Source organism: Motacilla alba, chromosome 4 (assembly GCF_015832195.1).
Source record: "Motacilla alba alba isolate MOTALB_02 chromosome 4, Motacilla_alba_V1.0_pri, whole genome shotgun sequence".
In the NCBI taxonomy this organism is placed as follows: Eukaryota; Metazoa; Chordata; class Aves; order Passeriformes; family Motacillidae; genus Motacilla; species Motacilla alba.
The window spans coordinates 31,329,070-31,343,684 of record NC_052019.1 but is presented as its reverse complement, the minus strand read 5'-3'; the positions used below and the strand labels follow the sequence as shown (position 1 = coordinate 31,343,684).

General features: G+C 36.0%; 1 protein-coding gene across 48 annotated transcripts in view; it reads right to left on the bottom strand.

Moving 5' to 3' along the window:
• SORBS2 (sorbin and SH3 domain containing 2) overlaps window positions 1-14,615 on the bottom strand; it is a 194,812-nt gene that overhangs the window by 14,195 nt on the left and 166,002 nt on the right. For 31 of the 48 annotated variants that reach the window (XM_038134776.1, XM_038134779.1, XM_038134774.1 and 28 more), the window contains 6 exons: window positions 11,423-12,982; window positions 8,623-8,714; window positions 6,053-6,099; window positions 4,614-4,728; window positions 4,391-4,519; window positions 2,449-2,652 (listed from right to left, as the gene is read on the bottom strand). In XM_038134776.1, coding sequence (XP_037990704.1) covers window positions 2,449-2,652; window positions 4,391-4,519; window positions 4,614-4,728; window positions 6,053-6,099; window positions 8,623-8,714; window positions 11,423-12,982 — 2,147 coding nt within the window. The remainder of the gene's footprint in view (window positions 1-2,448; window positions 2,653-4,390; window positions 4,520-4,613; window positions 4,729-6,052; window positions 6,100-8,622; window positions 8,715-11,422; window positions 12,983-14,615) is intronic. The other 17 variants (XM_038134781.1, XM_038134794.1, XM_038134801.1 and 14 more) reach the window with 3 other exon arrangements.

The following is a 14,615-nucleotide window of genomic DNA, read 5'->3' as shown; positions in this document are numbered from 1 at the left end:
TGCTTCAGTAAATACTGAAAATGCATTTTTATTACTATAAATCCTCAAAATTAAAATTGAGCAAAAAATATTTTAATCTCATTGTTACAGCTATCCAAAATAATTAGATGTACACCTCTAAGTTATCTGGACTACTACACATTTTAATTATTAATGTAGTAGAGAAAAATAATTTCTGAAGTCTACAATAATGTTGCAGAATATGGAGGTTAGTTTACTTACCTTCTGTTTGAGTTTTCTTGAGGCAAACAGCTTTATATTATAGTTAGACAAGCGTTTGTTACAGGGTCTTCTATGCCAAAGTAAACCGTATAGACTGATACAATGCAGTCTGCTAAAACAGAGCTAGGCTGTTACAGAAATACTCAGTCTCTTTCCCTTATCATTCCTCTTAAGCAAGGGTCCCTAACCTGTGGTTTTAAGGTCAGTAATACTGCTGAGGAGATTTCACCATTTTTACTTTCCCATGGCTATAAGCTGCACTACATATCTATATCTAAAGATATAGATGGATTAGGCCAAGTTACAGAGAGCAAAACTTGCTCAAAACTTGTATGGCTTGTTTATTTTACTGCCATTAGGCCAGAGAAGTTTAGTACAATTGTTCTAGCAACAAGGAGTGATATGTGGTAAAAATCTCCAGAGGAATGAGGAAAGTGGTATCAGAAAGTGTGGTAAACTCTAGAACACCTTCAGGACTGATTAAATTCTTCTGGGTAGCCAGAAACAACATTTCTTCTTCAAGGTATTGCTATTTCTGAATACAGCTGAATCCAGAAAAAATGCCTGTTTAAGAGTCTCAGAGGAGGGTGGTTTTTTTGGGTTTTTTTAACCTGATTATTAAAGAAGTATCCTATGTTAAAAAGAAGGCTTCTGCAAATTGCCTTCCCACATGAACTAATTTAGTAAAAACTAACTTCATAATAGAGGCAGGATACTTTTGTAATATGGATGTAAATGCTCTGAAGCATCACCTGTGCTCAACAAGAGCTATGGAGCTTTGGCAGGATACCTTAAAGAGAAGCTTGCTCCATAGAAAACAGGGAGAGGCATCTCTGGAATAGGGAGCATATAAGCTGCCTCATAGTCTTGACTTGCCTTCAGGACCCTCTGGATTCCTGTAACAATAAGCCCTAGCTTATAGAATACCTCAGTTGGCAGCTACAGAATTTGATGTTACTTGAGCAGTTTTGTGGGAATAGAAGAGATAGGGTCTAGTTCTCTGTTGTGACACATTCTGGAAAACCAGACAAGACCTGTTCAAGCAATTGTCCCAAACTAACCAATACTTAGTAATAAGAAACATTTTCAGGGGCTACCATTGCCTATAAATGACATCTTTTGGTAGCTTTTACAACCCCAAAGTAGTTAGTAAATGTGGAACTTCTTTTGAAGTTGAAGCATATGGATGATCGCCAAGTACGGAAGTAGACAGAAGCAGAAAAGAGGACAAACCCAAATGAAGCACGAATTCATAGCAGGATTAAGAAGTTTATAGTTACACCCAAAACTCACTGCCCATGCTGAAGAGATACACAGCAAAGGTAAAGAGGAAGATCTAGAAAAGTTTCCATCTTGAGTGTTCAAAGTAATTGATAACAAGTTAATTCCAAGCACAGTTTGTATGCAGAAACTTCCTTAGTTTCTATCACTGCCAAAAATGTTATGTTCCCCACACAGGTGAGTGCAAAGCCTCAAAAGTGAATGATAAACCAGAACACAGGAATCTTTCTGCAGCATCCTGTAGTATGGTTTGTGGTGGTTATCTAGACTAGGAAGGAGAACAATTCGGAACCTATGATACGCATCTGGTGGGAAAAATATACAACCACAAAGGTCTGCATTCAAGTTCATTGACAATGTGATGACAATCATCTCACTCCTGAATGAAACAATACAAATGAAACAGTTTGTACCACTCCAAATAATGTACCAACATTCTAGCCTCCTCATAGACTGTGAATGGCAAAAGAAGGAAGGTTTTGGTACAGAATCACTGGCTGCTTTCTTTTGCTTCAAAAGGTAGAGAACTGGTCTTGGCAAGCCGTGTCCTGCATGCTTATGGAACCGAAGGCTTTTAGGACAACTGTGTTATGGGAGTGTCCTTACACTGTACTATTAGAAGGCTGCTAGACATACCCTTAACGTTCAAATTCTTGCTAAGATTCCCAAATAAATTCTTTGTTGACTTTTCTGCCCAAATTTCACCTGTCTCTACTAAAAATGTAATAGCCAGTTAAGAAAAGAACATAAATCCTGGCACAATATGAGACAAACTAGTCTATTAAAAATTATTTACTAACAACATAGTAATGCAATTCTACCTGTGCAAGAAAGAAAATGTTGTGTAGTTAATCCTAAGTTAATCCTAAATATAATGTTAACAAAATACTACAAGTCCTTCTAAACCCACTCTAGGGGTGGCAGCTAACATCAGAAAATCCTTACCTTAGTTGAACTTAAATGATGTATTCTGTCACTAGAATAGCTTTGGGGTATTGGAGGGTCAGGATAGTCATCTACATCTTTTGATGGATTCTTTTTGATGACTTCTACATAGGAGACAGGGAAGATGCCTTGTTTGTTGGTTCCTGGTATTTTACCTTCATACCAGTTTTGATCAACTCGCTTAAGAAGAATTACTTTGTCTCCCTGAAATGCATTATGAAAATGAGTTATCAGCACATACATCGAAAGTTAATTTTGTACTAACAGCTATTATTTTAAAATATAATAGTATCATCCCTACAGTGCTGCTTCCCATCAGTCTTGAGCATCATCTCACTTTTCCAATTTTTCCTCCCATTGATAACAGCCATACAAAAAATTACCATCCCAATAAAATGAGGGGTTAGGCATGGACTGTAAATGCTGTTCTTTTATCTGAGGAGAATCTCATGTAGTCCTCTCCTCTTGCTTGGGAGATTAACATTAACACTTTGGAACTTAACCTGTTTTAATTGTTGGCCAAACCACTAGCTAATACCCCAACTATAGTATGCATTGACTGCTATGCCCATTTTTTCTGAAGAGTGATAAAAGTTCAATAATGAAATACATGCAAGTCCTTTGTTATTAGTAAAATTCGAATAAGTGAAGGTAGAAAACTAAAAAGTGTGAGTCTGTTGAAAATATGAGAGAAGTAAGTGTTTTTCCTATGTAACATTGGCAAAACCTCACTGTTCTTAGAGAATGTAGAAATTGAAATGGGAAACATCAACCTTATATTCAAACCTTTTACTTTATGAGCTACACCCTTCTTTGTTTACATAGTCTTCTTTTCGCCACGTCTTTCTGAAACAAATCCTTGCCTATTAGTTTTGCATTCTTTTGGGTTTCTCTAATTTCGTTTCTGTAGCTGACATGTGGAGTTCACTACAGTTATCTTTACTGAGAGGGAACAAAGGAAACTAGTGCAAATCAACTTTCCAAACAAACCAAAACTGGGCCGTCAAGATTATGATCACCACAATAAACACAAAAGCTAATTTTAAAAAGAAGCAAGACATCAAATTATTCCCAACCTCTAATTTCTCTAAGTTCCTATTCCTGGGGTTTTTTAGACCTCTCTGACTTTTACATATTTCAAATGAATAAAAACCACCCATTATTTTCAGTAGAGCTGGATTAGGCTGTCGGTCAGCAACAAACGTCTCTATCCTTACTTTTTTGTTCAAAAGAAAAACAATCCACTGAAAAGCTTCTACAAACGCTAATTCTTAAAAAAAAAAAAAAAAAAAAAAAAAGTAAGGGGCAGAACTTCCCAGTGGATGAGAAGTAATACTTACAAATAAGTATTTAATGTCTGCAATAATAAAGTTTCTCTCGAGTATTAATATTCCAGTGTCTAACAAACTTCAGAAATTAAACAGTTATTTTGTTCATGTGTAATTCAGTATAGCCAACATGATATGCATAGGAAAGACAAGAGAACATTATAAACAAAGAGCTGTTATTAAATTAAATATTTACATTCACAAAAATATCTCTGAGGCTTTTTTTGTATCTTTTATCTTCTGTAATTTTCTAATTATTCTGCATTAAAATCCTTACTATAATAATTGTGACAGCCAGGAATAATAATTTAAAAAGAAGAATAGATAATTGAAGTGAAAACTCAAAATTTAGCTGGGCAGTTAGCAGATGATTGCATATGCTACTCTGCCACAGTCCAAATTAAAAGCAAAACACATTTACAGTATTTGCAGGTAGCTGAGACAGACTGCAAGCCAACAAGCTATTATATTAGAGTTTCCTACCATGGCATTGCTTTGTGCATTGCAAATCTTGAATGCAGAGTGCACAAAGCACAGTATTTACCTATATATTTATTCTGTGTAGCAGGAGACATTACAGTGGTATTTCAATGGAAGATAGTTCTCAACTGTACCTTTCTAAGTGATAACTCCACATTTGTGTCTGCACTGAAATTATATTTGGCAACAGCTTCTCCAATCTCTCCAATCTGTGCAGGGGGAGGTGGCCTGGCAGGCTGTGCTTTTTCTGGGGGAGAAAGTTTCTAAGGAAAAAGAAAAACCAGATTTTCATCATTCTCATGTGGTTTGTGGACCTATTACCCAATTTAATTAAAAGAATTAAAACAAAGAACAAACCTCAACATAAGAAATTGGGAATATTCCAACTCTTCCATGGTGCTCACCCTCATACCAGTTTTGATCAATTTTCCTGAGGATATAGACAGTATCTCCTTTCTTAAAGGACAGCTCTCTGTAACAAATTTATTTATATCAGATGTTTATAGCTTTACATTTAACTCTTCTTCCTTCATGGTTCCTGAGATCTTTACAGTTTGGAACTAAAACAGAATGTAACAACTAAACATTTGAAGAAAACGTGTCACAGCTGTGGTACATTTATCAGTTGATCACAACATATAAAATCAGATGACTTGCATTTATGAATCCCATGCAGTATCTATAGGTTACCAAGGCCTGTCTTATGTTGTGATTCCAAGCAAGCATTGCTAGTTACCACTAGAGAACTTAGTATGATGTGTGCATGCAAGTATGAGGTCTTTTGGATGACCTGTTTAAGTACTGCTTTTATGACAGAGGGGTACTTGATGTATTCTTTATGAATTCAGTATGGAAACCACAGAGTGTATTCCACATCTTCATGGCTTATCATTACCTTTCTGCAGCATAACAGCTTGGTGTGCTTCTGCTGTACACATTTTTTCTTTCATACTGGCTATTCAGAAGCATGAAGGACACAGGATTATGTTCTCACCATTTCTCAGTATCAGAGACAGTGATTTGCTAAATGTTGGATACCAAAAAAGGGACTTTTTAACATCATTAAGAGTATTTTCAGATCCTGGCTTGGGAGATCTTTGCTGTATCATCCATTTGGTTTTTCAAGAGCTAATGCTCTCTATGCTGCTCTGGTAATTTCAGTTGTGAGTTTTGTCCTGATACAGCTAATGTAATTTTAGTGTCAATGTTTGGTCATATCTAAAGGTTGTTTGAATGTCTTGAATCATTGGAACAATAGCAGAAATTAATTGTAGACATTTTACTTTGACAGTCTCATATCCTAAATCAGTTCCCAGTCTTTTGTTATGGACCACTGCTTTTTGTGTTAGTATGTGGCATGTCACAACCTGCAGAAAGCCTGTGTATGTTAAGCCAGACAGGAAGAGGCTGAAGCATTATACAGACTTTTGATAAACTCATTATCTATGATAGTAGTTTAAACAATTTATCCTCTGTCACTCTGTCAATTTACCCTCTGTGAAATGGAATTCACAACAAAGAAAGAGCATTCAGTGTGTTTCCTTCACAACTTGTGCTCTAGAAGGCTGAAGATGCACAGCTATTCATGTGTTCAAACAGATACAATGCAGAATATAATAATTTAAGATAATTTTATTACAAAGTAACTTCTCCCACAGTTTGCTAGTGCAGGGACTACAAGCAGGGTCCTCAGGTCCATGCCACTCGCTATTCAAACTGGTTTGAACACCACTTAAGTGGTAGAAAGAGTTTGCTTCAATTGCAAATTCTTGAATGAACAAAAGTCTAGTACTTACTTAGAAGTTTGAGCTTTAAAGTCATACACAGCTCTAGCTGGCAGTTTCTGAAAAACAGGTGAAGTGATTAATACATTCAGGTAATATTGCTATATGATAAATGTGGTAGAATTTTTAAAAGGTGACCAAGATCCAAAAAGAAAAGGATGAACTTTACAGCGGTTCTTGAAGATATATGCAATGAAATTTAGGCTTTTTTTTTTTTAAGGCAGTTAGGTGTTTGGGACTTAATGTTCTAAAAACAGAAATAGCTAAATTTTAATGCAGACTACTTTGCAACTTGATGTTTATGAGAAGTAGCAAAGTAAATAAAAAAGTAAACTAATATGTGACTTGTAGGCAACTAGATCTCTAGGTACAACATAAACACACATACTTAATATTCTGTAGTATTTTAGGTACCTTTAATGTAAACTTGTTATCTGTAGGCCAATTTCAATTGCAATGATGCATGACATTTGTGTATATATATATATATTTATTTATTTATTTATATTTATATATATGTACATATCTTCTGACAGCTGGAAATGGTTGGAATATTTTAATTTCTATAATTACATTCATAGTTTTGAGAAAGCACAGGACTGGAGGTGATCTGAGTCATCTGTGCAGCTCTCTTGCTATCACAGGCAATCACATGATAACATTTCTTTCATAAATTTATCAAGTTCTGTCACCAAGTACACATAAGCTCAATACTGTTTTAAAAAAAAAAAACACCCTGTAAAATCCTCACCTATACACACACTTTCACTGTTTTCAAAGCTGTAGTGAAAATATGAACTGTGATCTGACCCAACAGCTTCACTCATGGACTGTCTGCATCTGACAAGTAGCCAGCACCAGATACTTCAGAGGAAGTGAAAAGCAGAACCACATGAGGGCATTTGTTAAAGTGATTTAGTCTTGCTCTGCAAGTACTTGCAGAGATAAGATCACCCCATTCTAATAAATGCCTCTCTAGGATGTACTAGTGACTAGAATGAGCTGATTATGCTATTTCTGAGAGACACTATTTGTCATGATGTAAAGGTGCACATCTTTTTATGACAGGAATAAAAAGGGACACTTGTAAATTTTACATTTTACCTTTATTGCAGGACAGATGTTCTTGACTTGGTTCTCTCCTTGTCATTTTAAGACTAGCAAATCTAGCACACCTGCAGAATTGTCTTCACTATAATAAGAAGTCCCTGAAGTTATTATAGGGATCCTGTCAACTTGAATTTTGCCATACTAATACAATTTTCCATTACAGATCTCCTTCAAATAAGATAGCCTAAAGTTAAAAGCACTTTTCTGTTCCTTGCTCTTATTAAAAATGGTATTTTAGACAAGAGGGGATATTAATATCAACATATGATTCATATCAGCTGTAGCTAAGCCCTATTCAGTCTTTCCTGATCTTGGTACAGCTGGTATTGTAACTATTAAAGCAAATAACACGAAAAAAGTGGATACTAAAAGAACAGTGGAGCTTTTTAAATACAAAATACTTCGAAATGTACAAAACATGCTGGAAATAGAGATGCCTTTTCTCTTTAACGTTTTTGAACCTTTCAAAGTGATCTTAAAAATGGCTTGTAATTTAAGTATTTTATGTATTTTCAAATTGAAAGATGACTTTCCATGTCACAAAATTCTTTAAAGAAGCACACAATATGACTCCTATGGAACAATATGGCTATTGAACTTTTTTAGTCTGTATTTTGTAATGAGAAACCTTTTTTAAAAAGATCTGACTTTTAATCAAATTGCAGCAATATATGCATATCAGTGGGGTATAAATGGATCTGAATTCAGTTCTGACCATAGCACCATGTATCAAGGTATATAGCCCGGAGCAAAATCTTATATATTAGCAATTAAAATATAGTAATCTTTTATGTTGTTTGGAGAGCATTTATAGTTCTAGATCTACAAACATTCTTAATATACAGAAAAATGTACTTTATTTTTCAGTATGTACTTTTCAGTGATGCTTTGTGTTACTTTAAAGGTGGTATGCCTGCTTCCATTTCCTCCTCCAAAGCACTACTATAAGCAATCAGTACCTAATTATATTAAGTTGATGATTATTAATCATCAACTGCTACAGATGTTAGAGACTCCTCTTAGGATAACTGGTTTTGTCCAATTCACTAACAGCAGTGGTTTGCTTTCCAAACAAAAATAACAGTGAAACATGGATGTTTTGTATCAGTTTTGAAACTACCAAGGTAGTTTCTTTGTGTAATGCTTTGGGTTTCTGAAGACCCTTTCCCCAGTCAAATCTGTTATTTTTCTCTGTTCCAACACAGACTCCAATCAGTTTTGACAGAGCTGATCAATAACTAGTGAATTTATGTCCGTGTCTATTTAATAATGAACTGAAGAATACAGCTTATCTTACAAAGCTCGATATTATTTTAATTTCTTGAAGTACCAATCTCCCTAATGAAAAAGGAAGATGCTGTTTCTTTGGTCTGCATCATTATACAGTCTTAAAACCAAGACAAATCTTGTCTCTAATATGTTACCAATTTTCCATGTGGATAGTGGTGCATTATTTATTGTTGTTTCACTACCTCTTTGTCTGTAGTTCCTCTTCTCTCCCTTGGAGTACATCGTCCCACATCAGTGAAAGCAGAAGAATAGCTTCCAGGAGACTCCTGGTCTACTGAAAACAGAAATTATGTGAAACTACGATAAACAAAACATTTAAATCTGTGATGCTGGTTGCTTTCATTTAGGGGGGTGAAAATATATTGAAATCTATTATTTTACATAGAATCTTTATCTTAATAGAAGAATCTTTAGAATCTTTATCTTTAATAGAAAGAAAAGCACATGATACGTCAGTTAAGAGCACCTTTAAAGGATAAAAAAAGTAACTAACTTTAAGCAAAGGCTAAGGCTGTCCTCTGATCCAGAGCAGAAGGAACTCTATGACTGAGGATCAAGAGAGTGTAATTATGCCTCACTGTGAAAAGGGATGCTCCCCTGCTGGGCCAAGTGGAAGACATGACAGCAGTACTCAGACTCCATCAGGTGGCAGGACATTGTTTTGGAATGCCAGCAATGTAAACACATAATTACATGCACAACACATGATTCAAGCATGCTTCAATGAGAAAATGTGAAGAAACATTGTTTCCTCCTAAGTGATCTAAGATGCATTTCTACTTTACCAAGGGCACATGTTAGGCAGCACAAGGGAATTTAAAAGGATGTTACTTGATAAAAACAACTCTGTTGTAAGAGATGGAATACAAATCATATAACTCACCAATCTATGTGGCAGACTTTTCTAAAGCACAGTTTACCAATGTTTATTACAGGATGGTGAATATTTTCTCATGTTTTAATAAGGATAAAATCAAAATCTTATACACTCTAAAGCTCTGCAAGTTGCAAATGTGAAATGAAAATAGAAGTATTCAATGAACTGCCTCTTAACTTCTGAAAAGTAATTTTAGTCTCCTACTACGACAGTGGAACTTTCTATTGGAAATGTGATTTATGTTTGTCTTCCTTTGACTTCATTCCCACAATCTCTTGTTATCAAGCTCATACATTTCTAAAGAAATACAAGTGAAACAAAGAAAAGAATGGAGAGCATCTCATCCATTCTAATTGGTTGTTGGGTAGGCCACAAAAACTTGTGGCTATTGATAAATACAATTGAGGTAAAAAGGTAATTTTATGATTTATGCCATTGGTTGTGAGCATGTCATTCCCAGTAAGTATACCATAGCCTCAGCTCTGGACAGCTTTTTTGATATGGCATGTGTTCCTGAATGAGGACGTACACCTACTGCATAAACCTGAAGATACAATGAATGACTCCAAACACAGCAGTAAGAGAGGATATTGGAAAGGAGTGAAAGCGCAGAAGCTTTAGGACAAAAAAAATCTCTTTCTTTTCTCTACAGCTCCTTATGCAGTCAGTACTGGTAGTTTTCAGTCATCTGCTATGACCTTCAGGTCTCTGTGGCTCTAAGAGACGCACACAAATCCAACAAAACACGAAAACTTGATTAGAAGTAGAGCTCAGCCATGACTGGTGCTGATGGAAACTAATGGAATATTCTGCTTTACTCATTCTCCACGCTGCTTTAGGGATATTAATGTTGACAGAGTATATTGCTTTCCTCATGCCAGGCTCCTTCATAGCTGCAAAAGCTGTTAGAAATCCACATTTACTTTACACTATGGATTTCCTTATTTTCACAGACTGGAAAATTCTCATTTAGCAACTACAATATGTGAAAAACACATTTTTCAACAACTTCAGTCTCATCATGTAGTACTGTCTGCCAGGGTTAATTACGATCAGGCCTCAAGTATGACTAATTCAATTCTGAACTGTGTTTTATAGCTGGTTTTTTTACCAAATTTTCAATTCTAAATATGCCTATTACAACTAGTTAAGAAAAGATGGTAATAGCTTCAATTCTGATTTCTCTTGAAATACATATTTATTATTGTGCTACTTGCAAATGTTACACAAAAATATGTGAGAATATGGATAAGATGGGTCTGATCAAATATTGCATAATTTCTATATTAAAGACATTCTTTCTTACATACATTTGGGATTTCAAGAATATATTTTAAATTTTTTTTTTGATTCAAATAAAAGCAAAATTGAAAAAAAGAGGCAGAGCCACAAACAGCTCAAAGCAGTAACTTTAAAAACAGATTGGTCATACTTACCCTAACTATTTCATTCAAGTTTTGATTATTGAGAAATTCCCTCCTAAGAAGACAGGAAATTTCTCAAAATTTCATAGACATTTTGAAATTCCAAAGAAACAATTAATTTTGCTGCCACAGAAATTGGAAATTGTTTAAACAGTGGAAATGAAAACTTCCTAAAATGACCTTAACATCTATTCACAAAAAAATTAACACAAAGTAGTGGATTCATAAGAAAACAGAATCATCTTTCTATGATACTGGCAGAATTATCAGCATTTTTATCACTTACATTTAACAATATTATATACTAAAATACATTTTAGATTCACATTCTTTTTTATTAGTGATAAAGAAAGGGTTATCTACATATTGGTTTTAGTTTGACCAGCATCTTATTATGCATGAATTCACTGCTCAATAACATCATTATAATTTGTAGAAATAATTTTGTTTCAATTAGTTGAAATGAACTGCTACTTCAGTTGTCCTGATTACTGTATTTTGTGAATAGACAGCAAATTTATCTGTCCTCAACACCTGTGTGAAAATGATGTCCTTCACTAAGAATTTTATGGGATGAAAGCTTCTTATAGACAACACAAAGTGGAATGAGAAAGGGTGGGAAACACGGGGAGTAAGGTTGGATGAGTCAATCACAAGGACAGAGGAAGAAAGTTAATCCACCTTGGAAACACAGTGCACTATCATTGTTGTTAGTTGCATCCATGTCTGGAAAAGAGGCACTAAGAGGTAATCTTCCACAATCATTCTGGTACAGTGGACAATGGATAGCACCATCTTGAGGCAGTGGATGAAAAGGCTGGTGCGTGGGACTCTTTTTCAGAGCTTTAAGAGATGAATTCCTTTCTGGAATGTCTGGAAGCAGCTCAGTAATAAGTCTGTGTAATATACTGTTGTCGGGCAAGCTTCCCCGCCTTTTTTCAGCTTTGATTTGGTCACAGATGTCTTTAAGTGCAGAATCTAGTGCTTCAAACACAGATGACTTGCATTTTTTCTTTTCAGTTTGTTTTTTAGGAGCTGCACTTTTTTTCCTCCGGAAAGGCACTGGGCTGACGAGGAATGCTATCTTAGACAGGCCGGATTCTGCTTCCTGTCTCCTTGGATCTTCAGTGGTTTCTTGCTTAGCCCTTTCATGTTTTAGCATGGTGGTGAAGCGGGTGTAGGATGCTGGGCATCGCCCTTTGCAGGAGCTGATGAGATGCCTGTGGTGGTGATGATGGTGGTGGTGGTGATGGCCTGATCCATAAAAGCTTTCAGATGAAGTGAAGGAAAAGTGATCAAAGTCACTTTCACTACAGAAAGATGAACCCTCTATCTGGATAAAGTCACTGAGATCAGAAACCACTCCGTCTTGATCGCTGTCTGAAAAATCTATATGTGATCGTTGTGGCTCATCACTGGTCACTTCAATATGAATTGGCACCAGGGTTTTAGACTTGTAGCTCCGTTGTACCTGAGAGGGATGTCTGACTGGAGTTTCTTCTTCCAGCAGAGATTCTATAGAAAATCGCCTCTTTGGACACAAGCCATTTTTAGGAGGCCCTAATGTAACAGTTGACAACACGTCATCACCAAGGTTCGGCATTGATTTTGACTTCTGAATTAACTTTTCAAATTCAGATATTCTGGTTGGCACCATGTCTCTGGGCACCTCCTCAGTAGACGACTCTCTCCAGCCTTGAAGAATACCTTTGTGCTGTTCTTTTTCATATTGCAGTATTCTGGACTTGACAGAACAAATCACCTCAGAATTCATCAAGTCCTTGCGATTGATGCGGTGCATCTTTTTGTACATCTTCAGGAAACCTGGAGCATCATGTGCAGACCTGTGACGAACTCTTGACCTACCACTACCACGGCCCTCAACGTATGGGGACTTCCAGTTCATTGAGCAAATTTCTTTGGAGTCCTCCTCACATAACAGAGAGCCCATGCTTTCAGCCTTGGCCTGTGCATCGGGATAGCTATCATGATCATCTGTCAACAGGTCATCACAGCTACGAGATTTCCTCTTTGGAGAAGCAGCTTCCTCTGTGCTACTCCAGACTTCTGCATTTTGGCGAGTCATTTGCCAGCCATTCTTGTAGCTGGTTGCCCTTCTTGAATCATTTGGAACAGCTAAATGTTGTCTGTAAGTGCTACAGTAATCTAATTCATTTGAGGTGTTCTGGTTGTGCACTGAGTAACTTAAAAGGGATGGATATACTTTGCTAATATCCCCACCTTTATAATCCATAGAGCAGCATGGTAAAAAAGAGACATTGCCAGAAATTAAAAGATTCAGAAAGTTGGAATTAGCATCAGTAAGCATTAGAAAGACTAGAAAAGAGATAGCAATTAGTGCATCTATCAGCTTAGGTCAGTACATCGTTTGTTACAGCCTAGGACTGCAGAGCTAATAATTAAGTTATTTTCCAGCTGCAAAAATGCACTCATGATAATTTGAACAACAAAAAGAATTCCTTATTAATTATGGAGATGTTATCTCCTCTACAACCCCTGCCATCAAAGCAACAAAAGAAACCAGGCATTAATTGGGGATTAATTGGGATTTTTAAGCAGGTCAACAGACAATAAAAGCTGCCAAAGATTAAAGATGAAGCCACACAACAAATCTAGACCTCAGGGTAATACTGACTTTTCTAACTGGGCATTCTGCAAAAGTTGTTAATGATTTTTAACCTGTATAATGCCCAGAGTTCACAGCATCCACACAGTCTAAGATAGTTATAGTAAAGATAAATCTTCATATTAGATCAAATAGGAAATTTCTCCCAGTCATTCACAGGTAGCCTGCTCCTTCCCTGTGTGGTAGCACTGAAGGGAGCAGTGTTTTGTACGGCTTATGCAGGGCAGAACAAGGTAGCTCAGGAAGTGTTATACAAGTGTAAAGGAAGGTGTATCAGTTTACAGAGCCTAACCACAATGCAGAAGTAAAAATAACCCTTAAATTGACTTCCATAACAAAGGCATGAGTTTTGAAGCTTTAAGACACATTTTCATGTGCATGGTGGATCTAGAAGACACTACGAGACAAATTTGGAATGGTGGTATTTCAAAATTGTACTGAACTTTCAAAAATAGTCTCGAGTGGCAGCACTCAATTCAGAAAGGATGCTTGAAAGAGCTCTGTCTGCTTTCTAAAAAAATGGACTCTAGATCTGAAACTGACACACTTGAGTTCAAAATTCATGGTGATCAAACAGCTCATTATGTGCCTCTTCTTTAACAAACTGGTTAATTTCAAGAAAAATTAGCATTCTACAGGGGTCATAATGCTGGGAGAGAACAGTGTCACCTTCTGAAAGCTAATTGGCAGTAGAAGATATTTTTAATGGATTTGCAAACCCAGGAAGTGTTGAAGTCATGCTTAGTGCTTGTTATTGGTGGTGGAGTCAAAGGCACCTGCAAGCAAGTGGAATCTATTGACTTTTTACTGCCTGGCCTGGTAAGCCGAATGGATGAGTTATTCCACTTTTAAAATTACTGCTATAACACTTTATTGTTTGAAATGTTTAAAATACATTTGCTTTTCAACCATCTCACTCTTAATGTTCCTCACTGCTTTTCTTTGATACCTTCTGTTGCAGTCTGGATATTATGTTCTTTTCACTGAGAATTTACTTTTACAGAGGTTTACTGATTATTCTTGCTACAAAATAGAGCAATTGAGAGAATAATAACAATAATAATTAAAAGAGAAGGAGACATATTCAGCATTATTCTATATATTACTTCCATTTTATGTTTTACTGGAAGCTTTTTTGTCTTTCTGGAAAAACCCATCCAAACCTCCAAACCCAAATGAACAACTGACTCTGTGATCTCTTTCCTGGAGAGATGTGGAAAACAGTAA